Raw genomic sequence first — 18,088 nt, 5'->3', positions numbered from 1 at the left:
TCAAATCCTACCATGTTGGTTTGGGCCTTTCAATTTATCTTCTAGAATGTTTCCATCTGCATTAAAACTCATGACTGTAATTGAAAGTGTTGGATTGTTGTCTAGTAACGCACTGGGTCTGTTTAGTAGTGTGGCTCACAAGGCTGGAGTCGGGGCAAAACGTGGGAACTGGTAGTGTACGTGAGCAGCCTGTCTTCACCACCTTGGACCAACAGCAGGAGTCGGCCATCTGACCCGTCGAGCCTGCTCCACCGTTCAGTAAGGTGATGGCTCAGCTCCACCCCCTCCCCCTCCAGTTCCCTATACAATGCAAAAATCTTATCGGACTGTGTCTTAAATACATTTAATGAAGCAGTCTCTTTTTCCTTAGGCAGAGAATTCCACAGATTCATCAGTCTCCTCCTTATCTCCATCCCAAATCTCCTCTCCCAGATCTTAAGCTGACCCCCTAGTTCTTGCCTCACCTGCCAATGGAAACAACTTTCCTGCCTCTGGCTCATCTATCCCTTTCTTAGTTTCTAGTTACCTGCTGTATCTCTAAATTTAAAAATATTAAAATTAAGATCCCTTCTCATTCTTCTGAATTCCAGGTTATTAAATATAGTCCAAGGTGACTTGATCTCTCCTCATAGCCTAGCCCCCTCAAGTTTGGAATCACCCATAGAATGGCAGAGAAAAGTCTGACCTCCAGAGTTGACCTGAACATCCTTGCTCTCCTTCATTTACGTTGCCTGTCTCTGAGCTACAATTGGGTGGGGCTTTCAGTGTATCATCCAGCCCCTGCTCTCTTGGTCAGTCTGGATCTCCTTGGGTAATGATGGCATTTTCCTTTCCCCACTCAACGTGTGTCGTGATGATGTGAATCTTCCTTGTCTCAACAGCATTGTAAGCCTACAACACAAGTTCAGCCACCCTGAGATTGTGTGTAACATTTGTTCCTCCCCACAGGACTTACCCCAGGCCCCATGAACTTCTGCCTGTTGCCTCGCTGCCAAAGGCATGGGACTGGCGCAATGTGAACGGGATGAACTTTGTCAGTGCCACCCGGAATCAGCACATCCCGCAGTACTGTGGATCGTGCTGGGCTCATGGGAGTACCAGTGCCATGGCAGGTACCGCACCAAGGACTCTGGTAGGGGGAAACTGGGCCATGTATCAGAAGAACAGGGGCTCCCATTGACGTGCAAGATGACCTCTGTGGGAGCCATGGGTGGAGGAAACATTACTGGGCCAGGAATACAATTGTGTAAAGGGAGATGGAATGAGTGACAGAGTGGACTTGGTTACTTGTATTTGTAAATCAATTACAGGAAGAATCACGCTTAAAGTGAACAACTTTAGTTGTTGAAACGTAATGGGGATGGTCATTTATTCAAGATATTTTCATCAATCATTAGATGTGTAGAGATTATTTTCTTTTGACACCCCTGTGCAGCTAGGACCAAGTACTAATTTTTCACCAAGCCTTGTGTCTGTATATAGATTGATAGCCCTTTGACCAATTTGAAACATACTCTTCCCCATTCGCCAAGTTCTGACAGATTGGTGAGCTGTACTCAATGCAGAACCTCTCAGCTTTACTGGGGTTGGGTTCTGAGGAAAGCTGCTTTGGTGCTGTGACGAGGTGAATGCTGCTTGCTTATGCCATCGTGCCTTTCCTGCAAACCTCTCCGACAGCAGGGGGTTCTTCCCACCAACCGGATTGGAATGGACGGGTGTAAGTCCACTAGCCTGACTTGTCCAGGCATAAGGATCACCAAGCAGATTAGGACTAGCTAACAAAAAATAATCTCTTCCAGATAGGATCAACATAAAGCGCAAGGCCACTTGGCCGTCTGCTTACCTGTCAGTTCAGAACGTTGTTGACTGTGCCAACTCGGGGTCTTGCGAAGGTGGTGATCACATTGGCGTGTGGGCATATGCCAACTCGCATGGCATTCCAGATGAGACCTGCAACAACTACCAGGCCAGGGACCAAGGTAATGTCTTCACTGCTACAATTTTCGCACCCTATTACACCGGATGAGGTCCTGGAGTACATACATCAGAACATCACTGCTTTTAAGGTAGAGACACTAGAGATGGCAGAATCTGGAGATAAATTGCTGGTGGAGCTTGGCATCAACTGTCCTTTTGTCTCCAGATGCTTTTGACCTGCTGAATTGCTCTAGCAGTCTTGTGATCCCTTTAACGCACTTGTACAGACCTCAGCCCAGAAAAGGAATGATTGGCATCTTAATCTCTACAGATGTTTGAACTCCAGCTGTACCTCTTCATTTAACCCTATCGCTGCCATTCAATCTGTCTCCAGCTTGGGGTTGCCCATTCTCCTTGAATCGTGCTTTTCCTCAGAGGGGAGAGGTGCAGGTGGAATATCTGTTTGGAGCAGTGGGTTTTCAAATTGTCCCCCCGAAACTCACATACCACCTTGTAATCACTTATAGTGCACCTATGGCATAGGGATTACTTAAGGTGGTATGTGAGTGGAAAGAATAAGTTTGAAAACCACAGATTCCTTTTTTCTGCGGAGAGACAGAATTACAACTTATTGGTAGTGCAAAAAGATGCAACATATAACAAATAACTGTGAACAGATAATGAATGTTAACAAACTGTGCACCTATAGAGAGAATTGTTTTAAAAATCAATAAAGTGCACAAGTAAGAATCCTTAAATGAGTCCTTGATTGAGGAGTCTGATGGTGGAGGGGTAGCAGCTGTTCCTGAACCTGGTGGTGTGAGTCTTGTGGCACCTAGACCTCTCTCCTGATGGCAGCAGGGAGAAGACTGTGTGCTGGGTGGTGTGGGTCTTTGATAATTACTGCTGCTCTCCCACGGCAGTGATCCCTGTGGATGTTCTCAATGGGAGGGTTTTGCCTGTGATGTTTGGGGCTGTGTTCACTACCTTTTGCAGGGCTTTATGCTCAGGGATATTGGTGTCCCCATACCAGGCCATGATGCACCCAGTCACCACACCTCTGTAGAAATTTGCCAGGGTTTCTGGTGCCATACCAATCCTCCGCAAACTCCTGAGGAAGTAGAAGTGCTGACGTGGTTTCTTCATGATACCATTAGTGTGTTGGGTCCAGGAAAGGTCCTTTGAGAATACCTCCCCATGATTTATCATCTTTAGTTTACCAAGAGAAGGATCTCTACCATTTTAATCTTTTTTTTCCCACCCAAGTTCTATCGCAGACATTCCTCAGCTTGTATTTTGCATTCCCTACTGGGCTTAATAAAATCACTTCAGCATTGCTGGTTCACTGTACAGTGTGTTTTCCCCATTATCCGAAAAGCTTGGGACCAGATGTTTTTCAGTTAATGGGTTTTTTTTATTCCGATAACAGAATAATGACTTTAAGCAGCTCAGAAAAAAAATTTTAAAAAAAGAGAGAAAAAAAAAAGCAGCTCAGTAGCGTCAGCCGAATACTTGTATCAGTGGTTAAACAAACAACAAAAAAACAATGGAAGGCTTTTCAAGCATGAAATAATGTTTTATTCTTGTATTTTAAAAATCTCTGCTTACAAAATAAGATAAATGCAGCACAAACACTAGAAATTCTCCTCGATGGCTTTTTGAAATGTTTCTTCCAGTGTCATCTGCCTCATTAACAATGGATTTTGTCTTCGCAGTCGCTCTTTGTTCTTGTTCTCGCTGATTTCTTGTTCTGTTATGATTGCACACTCCTCCTGTGCTTCAATGAATCCATAACACATTTTCACAATGTCGTCTATAGGCCCTTTCTCTGCAGTGTCAACTAAGACCTTCATCACGCTCAACTTGATGCAAAACAATTTCAGCTATTTCGCCATTGGTCAGTGAATGCTGGAGCCTCATTATCGATGTTTTAAAAACTTCTTCAATATCCCCTTCCAGTTTACTGATGGGCTCTGAACATCTATTTTTTTTTGCATATGTAAGGAGGTTATACAATTTTTTCTCACCTGACACAGAATCCTTATATCACCATCATCTTCATCAAGGAACGTAGTTGCAGCCAGAGATTGTGCCAGGCATGTGCAACTGTGTCTTCAGTCACTTTGTTCCAAGCATAAATGGCATCCATTATGGTAAACTCCTTTTGGAAACCTGCCACACCCAAACCTCTCTTCACTACTGACAGCATGTTGTTCAAGAAAGTGTTTTTATATTCACTTTTCACTGATCTAAGGATACCTTGGTTGCACGGCTGAATTAAGGAAGTCACATTTGGGGGAAGGTACATGACATGAACATTATCTTTGAGATTTTCAGCTGGAGGATGAGCAGAACTGTTGTCGAAGAATAAAATAATCTTGATGTCATCCAGTCCAGCTTCCCTGCAGTGAGCATGACCCACTGGCACAAAATGTTTGTTAAGCCAATCAGAAAAGATATCCCTGGTGTCCCATGCCTTTCTGTTTGGATAACATTAGACTGATAAAAAATTCATTCCTTTAAAACAATGAGGACACAAGCTTTTGCCTATCACAGCAAGATTACACTTGTGCATGCCTACTGCATGAACACAACCCAGCACAGTTAGTCTGTCCTTGGCATCCTTAATTCCTGTAGGGGCCATCTCATCAGCTGTAGCCAGTGTTCTTCTGGAGCAATAACGCTAAAACAGTGATGTTTCATCAGCATTATAGACTTGTTCTGGCTTCAGATTTTTATCAGTGATGATTTTGACACTCCTTACTGATTATCGGCACAAGTGTACCCCAAGGATGTGTGGTTAGCCCACTGCTCTACTCATTATACACCATGACTGTGGCCAGGCACAATTCCAATGCCATCTATAAATTTTCCAATGACACTGCAGTTGTTGGCAGAATCACAAACGGCAATGAGGAAGATCAGCTCATTGAATGCTGCAACAACAAGCTTAATGTTAACAAACCAAGGAGGTGATTATGGCCTTCTGGAGGAAGTTGGGGGAACACGACATCAAGGGGTCAACATCTCCGAGGATCTGTCCTGGAGCCTCCACGTTGATGCAATCACAAAGAAGACTCACCAGCTGCTATACTTTGTGAGATATCTGAGGTGGTTCGGTATGTCACTGAAGACTCTTGTAAACTTCTACAAGTGTACCATGGAGAGCATTCTGGCTGGTTGCATCACTGTCTGATGATGCACCAAATCTCAGGACAAGAATTTACTTTTTTTTAAACTTTATTTAAGATTTTATAACATGAATAACATATAGAATTACATTAAAAAAAAATAAGAATAAAATAATAAAATTACAATACAGTATCAGTAATCTAAATAAACTATACCCTCCCCAATAATTATTACACATTAATAACTCAACTCAAATTAGTCCAACCCCCCTTTCCCCCCAAAAATAGAGTGAAGAATTAATAAAGTTAATAATATATGTGAGAAAAAAAACCCACTTACAAAAAAAAACAAAAACATAACCGATTAAAATACTAACAAAAAGAACAGTAATTAATACTAAAATATCAGACTTAAAAAACATATTTAAATCAAACTTAAATGCCTATATTTGTGAGAAAAAAAAACCCACTTACAAAAAAAAACAAAAACATAACCGATTAAAATACTAACAAAAAGAAAAGTAATTAATACTAAAATATCAGACTTAAAAAACATATTTAAATCAAACTTAAATGCCTATATTTAACAAACAGGGTTAAGATGAAACATATATTTAACTCAAACTTAATATCACCATCATCACCCTGTACAAAAACAAAGGCGAGAAATCAGACTGCTCAAACTACAGGGGAATCACGTTGCTCTCCATTGCAGGCAAAATCTTCGCTAGGATTCTACTAAATAGAATAATACCTAGTGTCGCTGAGAATATTCTCCCAGAATCACAGTGCGGCTTTCGCGCAAACAGAGGAACCACTGACATGGTCTTTGCCCTCAGACAGCTCCAAGAAAAGTGCAGAGAACAAAACAAAGGACTCTACATCACCTTTGTTGACCTCACCAAAGCCTTCGACACCGTGAGCAGGAAAGGGCTTTGGCAAATACTAGAGCGCATCGGATGTCCCCCAAAGTTCCTCAACATGATTATCCAACTGCACGAAAACCAACAAGGTCGGGTCAGATACAGCAATGAGCTCTCTGAACCCTTCTCCATTAACAATGGCGTGAAGCAAGGCTGTGTTCTCGCACCAACCCTCTTCAATCTTCTTCAGCATGATGCTGAACCAAGCCATGAAAGACCCCAACAATGAAGACGCTGTTTACATCCGGTACCGCACGGATGGCAGTCTCTTCAATCTGAGGCGCCTGCAAGCTCACACCAAGACACAAGAGAAACTTGTCCGTGAACTACTCTTTGCAGATGATGCCGCTTTAGTTGCCCATTCAGAGCCAGCTCTTCAGCGCTTGACGTCCTGCTTTGCGGAAACTGCCAAAATGTTTGGCCTGGAAGTCAGCCTGAAGAAAACTGAGGTCCTCCATCAGCCAGCTCCCCACCATGACTACCAGCCCCCCCACATCTCCATCGGGCACACAAAACTCAAAACGGTCAACCAGTTTACCTATCTCGGCTGCACCATTTCATCAGATGCAAGGATCGACAATGAGATAGACAACAGACTCGCCAAGGCAAATAGCGCCTTTGGAAGACTACACAAAAGAGTCTGGAAAAACAACCAACTGAAAAACCTCACAAAGATAAGCGTATACAGAGCCGTTGTCATACCCACACTCCTGTTCGGCTCCGAATCATGGGTCCTCTACCGGCACCACCTACGGCTCCTAGAACGCTTCCACCAGCGTTGTCTCCGCTCCATCCTCAACATCCATTGGAGCGCTCACACCCCTAACGTCGAGGTACTCGAGATGGCAGAGGTCGACAGCATCGAGTCCACGCTGCTGAAGATCCAGCTGCGCTGGATGGGTCACGTCTCCAGAATGGAGGACCATCGCCTTCCCAAGATCGTATTATATGGCGAGCTCTCCACTGGCCACCGTGACAGAGGTGCACCAAAGAAAAGGTACAAGGACTGCCTAAAGAAATCTCTTGGTGCCTGCCACATTGACCACCGCCAGTGGGCTGATAACGCCTCAAACCGTGCATCTTGGCGCCTCACAGTTTGGCGGGCAGCAGCCTCCTTTGAAGAAGACCGCAGAGCCTACCTCACTGACAAAAGGCAAAGGAGGAAAAATCCAACACCCAACCCCAACCAACCAATTTTCCCTTGCAACCGCTGCAATCGTGTCTGCCTGTCCCGCATCGGACTGGTCAGCCACAAACGAGCCTGCAGCTGACGTGGACTTTTTACCCCCTCCATAAATCTTCGTCCGCGAAGCCAAGCCAAAGAAGAATATAAAAAATTAGTAAAGTTAGTAACATTATCTATCAAAAATTCTTAAACAATAATCAATTCTTAAAAAAAATAGTAGCATGAAAAAAAAATGAAAAAAAACTTTCTCTATAGAGATAAACATTCACCAAATATCAACTAACTTCACATCTATCATCATATTAGTCACATAAACCACCATCTTAAAACAAAATTCAAACCTCATTAAGCATTGTACAATTCAATTTTAGTACTCTTCCACCATTTTTCCCTTTTACTCTTGAATAGTTATCCAATAAAAGCTCCAATACCACATTTAAATATCCCCAATCATTATGTTAAAATTCAGATATCCAAATAATAAAAACACATCTACAACAAAATCTATATCTTCAACAAATGGAGCATAAACCACAAACAAAATTCAAGCCTCATTAAGAATTGTACAATTCAATTTATAACTTTCACCATTATTCTCTTCGTTCTATAACTAAAATAGCAAAATAATATACACCAGAATTACCACTCCTTTCACCTTAAAGTTAAAGAAAAAATATTTAAAAAAACTTATCCCATTCACATTTAAATTTCAAATATTCCTTATCTACTGAATAAACTTTACAAAAAAAACCACATCACTTTTTAGTTTTTTAAACAATCAAATACTTTCTTATACTTTTTTTTATATTTAAACAAAAAAAAAACGGGTAGGAGGTTAAAAATACCCCCTCCCGTCTAAACCGCGCAATGTGGTAACTCCCAAAAAAAAATGGGTGTGAGATAACTCACACGTAGCAGATGACTTTCAGGAAATAGTGCCTATCCAGTTCTCTCCCCCAACTCTCACTTTATCTTAAACTAACATCATCATTATTTAATATTCCTTTTTTTTTAGCAGATGACTTTCAGGAAATAGTGCCTATCCAGTTCTCTCCCCCAACTCTCACTTCATCTTAAATTAACATCATCATTATTTAATATTCCTTTTTTTAAAAAAAAACATTAGAAAAAAAAAGGACAACTCTTCTTTTAATCAGCTCCAACTACCGAGTCACCATTACAACCATTCCTTCTTGGAGCACGGCTCTTTTCTTCCATCTCTTGTCTCCTTAGAGATTGCGGCGGACTATGTCTCTGTTGAAACTGAGTAATTGGCAGCTCTTGAGCAAATGCTTCCTTTGAAGAATCAAAGAACTTTGGTTGGTAACCATCTTGGAAAACCTTCAAAACAGCTGGATATCTAAAGGTTGCCTTGTAACCTTTCTTCCACAACAACTCTTTAGCAGGATTGAATTCCTGTCGTTGGAACATAATTTCTTGACTCAAATCAGCATAGAAGAAAACTCGATTATTTTGAATCATCAAGGGTGATTTTCTCTGTTGTGCATTTCTAATAGCCACTCGTAAAATTATTTCTCTGTCGTAATAATTCAAGCAACGAACCAAAACAGGTCTTGGTCTTTGACCTGAAATAGGTCTTCTACGCAAGGCTCTGTGAGCACATTCCAGTATTATACCTTCCGGGAAATGTTCTTGACCCAGCACCTGTGGAATCCATTCAGTAAAAAATTTTCTTGGGTCTGTCCCTCCATACCTTCCGGCAAACCAATAATCTTTATATTGTTCCGTCTAGATTGGTTTTCCAAATAATCAATCTTTTTCACCAAATTTTTATTTTGAGTTTGTAAGTCTTCGACCCTTTTGGTCACATCAAAAACTTGATCCCGTATTTCGTCTATATCTTCTTCACACGAATTAAATTTATCTCTCACTTCAAGCTTAAAAGCTCCAAACTCAGCCATCTGTTGAGAATGTATTTTCACCAAAGTATTAAACCTAGTACCAAGTTCAGTCATAATCTTGGATAATCCCTGCATTGTATAAGATAATTTAGATTCAAGATTCACAAGTCATTCATTCATAACATTGCCGTCAGATGCTACTGCACATGTGCGAACCTGAGTAACTCTTTGTTCTAAAGGTTGTTTGGCGCCCTCTTTAGGGGGCTCTACCGATGTAACATTGATCTCTACATCCGAAAGCTGTAGCTCTCTCCTGGGATCCATTCCAGGCTGAGTCCCGATGTTTTTTCTGTAGGTAGGCTCCAAAACTTGAACTTTTAGAAAATGTAGTTTTTTGATGATCTGTTGTCGTTTTTTTTTTTGCTCTTTTTCACCAATTGTACCGTCAGAAGTTAAATTAACAGCACTGAAGTTATCTAAACTTTTAAAAAATTTTAACGGGCATTTCTAGACAAAACAATAAGATAGAGTCAGGAGAGGACTGGAAGGCACGTCTGATCCTTACGCCATCTTGCCACGCCCCCCAAGAATGAACTTGAGGGTTGTTAACTCTGCCTCCGACATCACAGGCACCAGACATCACTCCAGTGAGGACATTACATGAGGCGGTGTCTTAAAAAAGCAGCCTCTATCTTCAAAGACCTCACCACCCAGGCCATGCCCTCTTTACTCTACCATTGGGGGGAAAGGTACAGGAGCCTAAAGATGAATACCCAATGGCACTAGGACACCTTCTTCTCCACTGCCATCTGATTCCTGAATAATCAATGAAGCAAAGACTCTGCCTTACTTTTCGTGCACTGTTATTTAAATTTTTTTTATAGTGATGGTTATAATATGAATGTTTCCACTGTGACCCTGCTGCAAAACACAGAACTTCATGACAATAAATCTTAATTCTGAATTTCTCCGCTGCTTCGTGATTAGCAGGTGTTTTTCGCCACTAATCTTTAACAATTTAATGCCATGTCTTTTAAATTGACTCCATCAGCCTGCTGAATATTCAGTTCCCTTCAATGTTCAGATCACCATGATAGAGCTTTGCTTGTTTCATGATCAGCGAACCATTAAGTGGCACTTAATGAATTAAGTGCAATGCTGTTGGATCCACTCTATCAACACATGATCGAGTTCTTCACCTTTACCTTGGTGCAGTGTTTTTCTATCTTTCATTAACCTTTGTTCATCACTTACATAGGTTGTGGTCGTTCCAACACTATACTCTTCAGTTAGACGTTTCACACTTACACCACTGTCCTGTTTCGCCATTGACTTTCTGTTCTGTAGACATACATAAACATTCCTCCTTTTCACTGACCTTGACGGTGCTATCTGCAGACCCTTTTGCCATTGTACAATACATGGGAGTTCTGCTGGATTCAAAGTAGGGCCCCACATGGCAAGTCGGGTGAAATTTGTTTTTCAACTTGTCATGTCGCCACCAAAAAAAATTTTGATAATAAATCTTTTTGTTTAACAGAATTTTGGATATGGGGCAAAGTACTGTATCTACAATCAGAGATGACCATTGTAGGTCTGATGTAAAGAGAAAAAAAAACACCAAAAAATTGGTGTCAAATGATCCATTTGACTTCCCTTTTAATCTTTTAGATTGTTTACCGTTCAACCAATGTGGTACTTGTACAACATTTAATGTCTGCCACGTAATCAAGAATTACACGCTCTGGAAGGTCGGTGACTATGGCAGAGTCAGTGGTCGGGAGAAGATGATGGCAGAAATCTATGCTAATGGTCCAGTCAGGTATGGTAATTGGCCAGGCTCCTCCCTACTTGATATTGTGGCATCAGTGATGTAAAGCGGGAGACTTGATGTGTGAAAAAGTGCATACAGACAAAGTACAAATTAGGAAAAGGCTGTTCAGTTCCCTGTTCCTGCTTTCCCTGTTTCTGCAATCCTAAATATACATGGTACCACTCACCTCCTTGATTATCAAGAATCTACCTCTGACTTAAAATATTCCAGGATTCAAATTCCAGAACCTCAGATGCACAAGTCTCAGAAAATTTCTGCCTCAAATGGGTAATGCCTTATTTTCAGTGGCATTCTAAATTTTCCACATTAACCCTGATAATATCCAGTCAGTTTTAATTGTCTGCTTTCTTCCAACCTCCCAATGGATACCATTGCCCATTCCAGCTGTTGGTCTAGTAAATCATCTCTGACCTGCTTCCAAGGCTTGCACCAGTTTGCAGTGATAGTGGGGCTGATGACCTAAACCACCGAACAAAGCAGTAAGGCCAAGCGGGAAGATTTCATGCACCAGCAGTTTGTTTTTCCCCCGAAGCTGAATTGGCACCTTGTCCTCAGGAGCATTTCTTCTATGGAAAAAGTGAAACCTTTCATGATTTCACAACGTCCCAAAGTGGCAATTGAAGAAATTACTTCTGATGTGCAGTCACTGTGACTTGTGCTGTTACAAAGTGCACACAATATCAGACTTGGCTTTCTTTTGTGGTGGGGCAAATAATTTGCCTATTCCCTGGAGTAGTTGTGTGGAATCTTTTGGAAGCATGTCGTCACTTGGTTTAAAGTCTTAACAAATCTGAGGCATTTCTGAGCTTGGCCACATGAACGTGCTGGACTCAGAGTGTCACTGCTTACATTTTAAATTTAGACATGCAACACTGTACCAGGCTGTTTCAGCTCCGGAGTTCATGCCACCCAATTTACACCCCATTAACCTACACTCCGATACATTTTGAACAGTGGTAGGAATGAAGCCACAAAACTTTGGCTTCTGGAGGTAAGTTTCAACACCAGCCCGAGTTCGGCAATCCAGGTGCCTGCAACCTCGTGTTGAATGTGTCCATTTCTGTCCTGTGTTTGTTCAGTCTTGGAGCTGGCCATGTTTGGTGAATGCTTTTCCTTTTATTCCTCATAGTTGTGGCATTATGGCGACGGAAAAGCTGGAAGCCTACAGAGGAGGTTTGTACTCAGAGTTCCAGCAAGATCCCTCAATAAACCACATTGTGTCAGTGGCAGGCTGGGGAGTAGATGGGGACGGAACTGAATACTGGATTGTCCGCAACTCCTGGGGTGAGCCATGGGTAAGTACAGTCCACGGTTGACATTTCCAATCTTTTGGCTTGCACTGGGAGAAGCCAGGGCCTGTGTGTCCTTTTCTAGTTTGGATGCAAGGGGAAGGTTGAACTCTTCTGTTGACTTACTTGCGGATTAATCTGGTACAACTTTCCAGGCTCTGAAGCTGATGAGCAACTATCCATCTACATTTGTAATTAGGGGATCTTGAAGTAGCATTGTCTTAGTTTGCCTGACTCTTTGGGGGTTGATAGGAACCTTTAATTATTGCAAATCCATCACCTCCTCCAACTTATTTTGAAAGCCCTTGAATGTTCTCTAGGGACTTAACATCATGTAATTCTATGAGCATGTAAAGGTCATTGTGGTTGAGGGATAGAGAATAAACTTCACCAGTGATAGTGGTAAAGAACCTGATAGTCACAGGAGATGTGATCAACAATGGGATTTGACTATTCAGCAACATAAAGCTGATCAGGAATAAGGCTTGAATTTAATCATCTAGTTTGGAAAAGGAGCCCATCTCTGACCCAAAGGCCTGGGCTTGCTGTCCAGTTGGTATAAGCACCGCTTAAAATGCAAGAAAGAGTTCAGACATGACAGGGTCATTAAGCGTGATCACAATCCTCTCATGTGAGTTGGAATACACTGTGCTCCAGGAGTTGCGAAGGAGCAGAAATTCCAGATGAACACGAGCCAGTGACTAGGTGAGGTACCTCAAGAAGGGATCCCATCACTGGGCCCTCACTGTAGGCTGTGCTCCTCAATGCTGTGGGCATGGCTATTTGCTAGTGTTCAAGACCTGGAATAAATGAGTCTCCTGCACTTGGAAATCTACAAACAGAGAGGAACTGGTGCACTAAGGACTGTCCCTGTACAGTACCAGCATCACCCTTGGAACAGGTTAATGTGGATGGATGAAGCTTTCCACGTGGCTGGTATAAGAGCGTATGTAGAAGTGGGTCACTGCCATTGGATGCAGAGCTATGGACTGAGGAGCAAGATCTAGGCTCTATCTGATAGTGTATTGTACACGTGCATTATTAACGCTGCATCATTGTGCTAAGATGCTTTGGAGAAACACAGAAATAGTTGCAGGAGTAGGCCATTTGCCCTTCAAGCCTGCACCACCATTCAATATGATCATGTTCCTGCCTTCTCACCATAGCCCCTGAACTCTTAAATATTGACAAGGAACTGGCCTCAACTACTTCCTGTGGCAAAGAATTCCACAGATCCACCACCCTCTGAGAGAAGAAATTTTTCCTCATCTCAGTCCTAAAAAACTTTCCCCTTATCCTTAAATTGTGGCCCCTCGTTCTAATTTTTCCCAGCATTGGAAACAATCTACCTGCATCTAGTCTGTCTAATCCCTTAAGAATTTTGTATGGTTCTATAAGATTCCCCCCCCTCAGTCTTCTAAATTCCAGAGAATACAAGCCTAGAATATCCAACCTTTCTTCATATGCAAGTCCTTCCATCTCTGGTATCAGTCTAGTGAACCTTCTCTGCACCACAAGGATGTCCTTCCTCAGATAAGGAGTCCAAAACTGCATGCAGTACTCCAGATGTGCCTCACTAACAGTGAGGACACTGGTCTCTGCTGCCTTGAGGCTTTGCTATTACCTTAAGATTGTGGGTTGGGATGTCATTAGCAACACCTGAGTAGCCCTCCTGAGACCTGGGTGTGATTACTGGGGGGGATGGGGAGAAGGTGCTGGAAGCACCTTTAAAATTACAGGGTGATTTAAGGGGGATCCCAACCCTGCGATGACACGATAAATGATGCATCATATACTCATGGGAACTATCGGTAGTCAGTCTCCCCTGCATCCCCACTGACATTGTCGGACTTTACCTTACTCTTAATTTAGTCTATGTGTGGTCTGAGTCCAGCGTGTTCTTTGAATGAAGTGATAGGAGAAGGTATTCGGTTCAACAGTCAATTTATTACACAGCACAAGAATAAAACTTAACAGCTCTGGGTCAATCATTAGTTCATAGGTCACCTGCACAGTGAGCTACTCCCCAAGACTGACCCCTCTTGTCCAGTTGGCTCAGTTTATATAGATCAACCTTATCATACAGAACAAAAGTTGGCTTCCTTTGCTAGATTTCATTATCATACAGAACAAAAGTTGTCTTCCTTTGCTAGATCTTTTTGCATAAGGGTTATCACAAGTCATCTCCTGTTTTGCAGATATCTGGGGTGTAGCACTCCCATCTTAATCCTCCAGGCCAGACTATCCTGTTGTGTTGATCAGAAATTAATTCATCCCCAGATATTTCTAATCACCATTCTGTTCCTGTCTGGCCAATTTCTGCTGTTCTCTTTAACACCTCCTCCTGCCTTAATCTTCCTCCTAGACTGGTTTTCCATTCCCTTTGTTTCTTGCAGGCCATTCTTTGTTCTGGTCTGGCCTGTGTCTCCTGTGCTACTCACCACCTCCTTCAGTTTGAGCATTCCTCCTAAATCGTTTTATGCATTTCCTCTCCCTGTATTTGGGAGCAGACCATTTTGCTCAGCCAACTTTGCTCCATGCTGTGATTGCCACTTAATCACATTCCTCTTTTCCCCTGAACCATGCAGTAAATATACACTTATTAATTAATCATTTATTTCATAATGTTTTAACCCCTCGATTCCAACAACATCTACCCTGTCAATCATGCACTCCGCCCTCAGCGCCCCGCTGCTGCAGTCGTTGAGCTGTCACTGAACAAGAGTAGCTTTCGCAGCAGCGGCAGTTCACTTCTCCCACCCAGGCAGCAATCTCTCTCTCTCTCTCTCTCTCCCCTCACCCCCCCCCTCATTGCGGCAGTGACCTCTTCTTCCTCCCCCACCACAGTAGTGAACCCTCTCCTTTCTTTCCTCCCCCCCCCTGATCACGGCAGGCACTTCAGCCGCTGCTGCGAAAGCTACTCCGGTTCACAGTGACAGCTCAACGATTGCAGGAGCAGGACGCTGAGGACGGAGTGCATGATTGACAGGGTGGATGTCGGTGGGGGCGCAGGGGAGACTGACTATCGATAGTTCCCAGGAGTGTACGATGCATCATTTATCGTGTCATCGCAGGGTTGGGATCCCCCTTAAATCGCCCTGTAATTTTAAAGGTGCTTCCAGCACCTTCTCCCCACACCCCCCACCCCCAGTAATCGCACCCAGGTCTCAGGAGGGCTACTTAGGGTTTCCCTGCACTCCAGTGTGTAAGCGCTGATGTCACAGGAGTAACTGGGTCGGCCATTTTCACGTTCAAGTCACCTGTGGACATGACCTAGGTAGGTCAGGGACCTGGTTGGATTCTGAGGGGGTTGACCAGGTCAGACCTTTTCTAACTGCCTCTTGACCAGGCAAATTGCCTGTTTAACCCCATTTTTCACTCTCAAGACATTGAAGTTTACGGTCCATTGTTCTGGTTACTCAACATTGTTAGTACTTGTCACATCTTCCCTCAACCAGGGGAAAAATGCAGTTCTCAAAAGTGCTGGAGGAACTCAACAGATCATGCAGGAAATCAATGGCAATCATCGTTTGATATTTTTTTTTTGTCCCCATCTCTTCTCAGCTTCATTCTCTCCCACCCTCTCACCTGTATCCACCTATTGTTGGTAGGTGCTTTCCTTTCTTCCCACCTCTTTTCCCTGTTCATCCACATTCTTGTCAAAGGGCTCAGGCCTGAAATGCTGATTGCCTTTTACTTCCTGTGGATGCTGCATGACCTGCTAAGTTTCTCTTGCACTCAACCCCAACAGCAGCAGATTTCCTTGTTTACCTCCAAGGTTTAGTGCATTGCCGCCTCATGTATCCCTTCAACCTGCCAGCAATGTGAATTCTTCAGTAGCTTAACATGGATTCTTTTGCCCATGTGAATCTCCATGGGGTGTTTGGGAGCCTCTCTAAACATTGAATAAGTGCAGCTGTATTGGAGAGACTGCACTGCTAAGACTCCACCATGATTAATGCATATGTTTTGAATTTCAGGGTGAGAGAGGTTGGCTGAGAATCGTTACTAGTGCCTACAAAAGAGGAAAAGGAAACAGTTATAATCTGGCAATAGAAGATGACTGTGCTTATGGTGACCCCATTTTGTAGAAGTTGAAAATCTCTGCTGCTTTTAAAAAAATATATTTTTTAAGTGGCTGTCAAATGTGGTGTGCAGATAATTTTACAAACTTGTGCTTGTACTAAGATGATTGCATTGAGTGCAGAAGTGATTTTAAAAAAAATAAAGATGGAATTGTATAAATTAAAACTGTGAGAAACAGAAGTACCTTCACAGAATTTGCTTGAGACAAAAATCGAGAACAAAGAACATTTGGTGCTTCCCCTTACCCTGGGAATACACACACATACTGGGGCTCACCCAACTTTTATACAGTTCATTTCAGTGTAGAGGTACCCTGCCCCCCTAACATTCTTCTGCCTCCTGGATAAGTTTGGCATTAGGCAATCCTGTCTGCCTACTTGCTGTTTCTGTGAACTTGGAGGACCAGGGGGTATCCTTGTCTGTGTCCTATCATGTCATTGTCCTTATTCACACCTTCCCAACCCTCAGGGCTGACTAACTCTTATATGCAGAACTTGCTAATTCTGTCTAAGGCTAGAAGACCCTTATCTTATTACTAACTTTACTTCCTACATTCTATTATCTACCCTTATCCTATTCATACTGGCTTTATTCATTACACATATATCCATACTAGCATTCTTCATCTCTCATATTTTCAAATTAGTTTTACTCATCTCTCACAATCCTCACTTTTCTTTTAGCTACGCTTCGTGAATTCTCAACTGGAATGTATTACTTGTAAACTTGGTCTTTTTCCCAGTGAGTCAGTAAACGAACTGCAGTCTCAGCCTCATCAGACAGAATTTGGGAAACATACATCCTTTGGGTTATAGTGATCTGACGAGGGGTCTGTTGAATTAAATACTGCAACAAGTCTTTAGGCAGGGGAGCACCATAATGGCCAGAATAGCAAGTCCAGCTGCTGTAAGGGCTGTGGGTATCAGACTCCAGTTACCAATAAAAAGTCTAGTCCATCCCACACCGGACCAAGGTTGCCAAGTCTGAACCTGAGCATGGGAAGATTTTCGAACTCCTGAAGAAGTGTCTTTAACCGCCTGACCGTTGTGAGCATTGTCATTAACCAGTCTTTCACAAACGCTGCCTTCAGCAGCCAACGAGTAATCGAGAGCCAGGCGGTTTTGTTGAACTGTGGCTCGTATCTGTCGTCTTTCTTCAGCCCATAAATTCAGGGCCATCACTGTCTGTTCGGTGATGATCTCCAAGGCTGCCTGGAGTCCGATTAAACGATTTAAATGCCAAGCAGCTGTGGTGTTCTGGAGCAGCTTATGTCGTTTACAACTGGAACTCTCCTTACAGTGGTGGTTCTTCTTCTTTGGCTTGGCTTCGCGGACCAAGATTTATGGAGGAATAAATGTCCACGTCAGCTGCAGGCTCGTTTGTGGCTGACAAGTCCGATGCGGGACAGGCAGTCACGGTTGCAGTGGTTGCAGGGGAAAATTGGTTGGTTGGGGTTGGGTGTTGGGTTTTTCCTCCTTTGTCTTTTGTCAGTGAGGTGGGCTCTGCAGTCTTCTTCAAAGGAGGTTGCTGCCCGCCGAACTGTGAGGCGCCAAGATGCACGGTTTGAGGCGATATCAGCCCACTGGCGGTGGTCAATGTGGCAGGCACCAAGAGATTTCTTTAGGCAGTCCTTGTACCTCTTCTTTGGTGCACCTCTGACACGATGGCCAGTGGAGAGCTCGCCATATAACACGATCTTGGGGAGGCGATGGTCCTCCATTCTGGAGACGGTTCTTAACATTCTGTCTAAGGCTTACTAATTACATATGCGGAACTTGCTGACTCTCTCTAAGGCTAGAACACCCTTATCTTATTCAGACTAACTTTACTTCCTACATTCTATTATCTACCCTTATCCTA

The 18,088-nt window shown here is 42.9% G+C and overlaps 1 protein-coding gene across 1 annotated transcript; it reads left to right on the top strand.

Moving 5' to 3' along the window:
- The first annotated feature begins 917 nt into the window (after nt 1–917).
- On the top strand, nt 918–16,393 carry ctsz (cathepsin Z). Its single transcript, XM_069884817.1, has 5 exons — nt 918–1,112; nt 1,800–1,979; nt 10,691–10,841; nt 11,983–12,148; nt 16,123–16,393. Exons 1-5 carry the CDS (start codon nt 1,025–1,027, stop codon nt 16,231–16,233), a joined length of 696 nt encoding a protein of 231 aa, XP_069740918.1. The 5' UTR covers nt 918–1,024; the 3' UTR covers nt 16,234–16,393.
- Nucleotides 16,394–18,088: the final 1,695 nt, after the last annotated feature.

This window comes from Narcine bancroftii, chromosome 6 (genome assembly GCF_036971445.1).
Source record: "Narcine bancroftii isolate sNarBan1 chromosome 6, sNarBan1.hap1, whole genome shotgun sequence".
Taxonomy (NCBI): domain Eukaryota; kingdom Metazoa; phylum Chordata; class Chondrichthyes; order Torpediniformes; family Narcinidae; genus Narcine; species Narcine bancroftii.
The sequence above is the reverse complement of the archived record's forward strand: the minus strand, read 5'-3'. Positions and strand labels throughout refer to the sequence as shown.

Excerpts from the sequence above, each read along its gene's own strand:
- ctsz (XM_069884817.1), top strand. The coding sequence starts at position 1,025 with ATGAACTTTGTCAGTGCCACCCGGAATCAGCACATCCCGCAGTACTGT. Across the intron at positions 1,113-1,799 it reads GAGTACCAGTGCCATGGCAG|ATAGGATCAACATAAAGCGC; the intron begins GTACCGCACCAA and ends AATCTCTTCCAG. Across the intron at positions 1,980-10,690 it reads CTACCAGGCCAGGGACCAAG|ATTGTTTACCGTTCAACCAA; the intron begins GTAATGTCTTCA and ends TTAATCTTTTAG.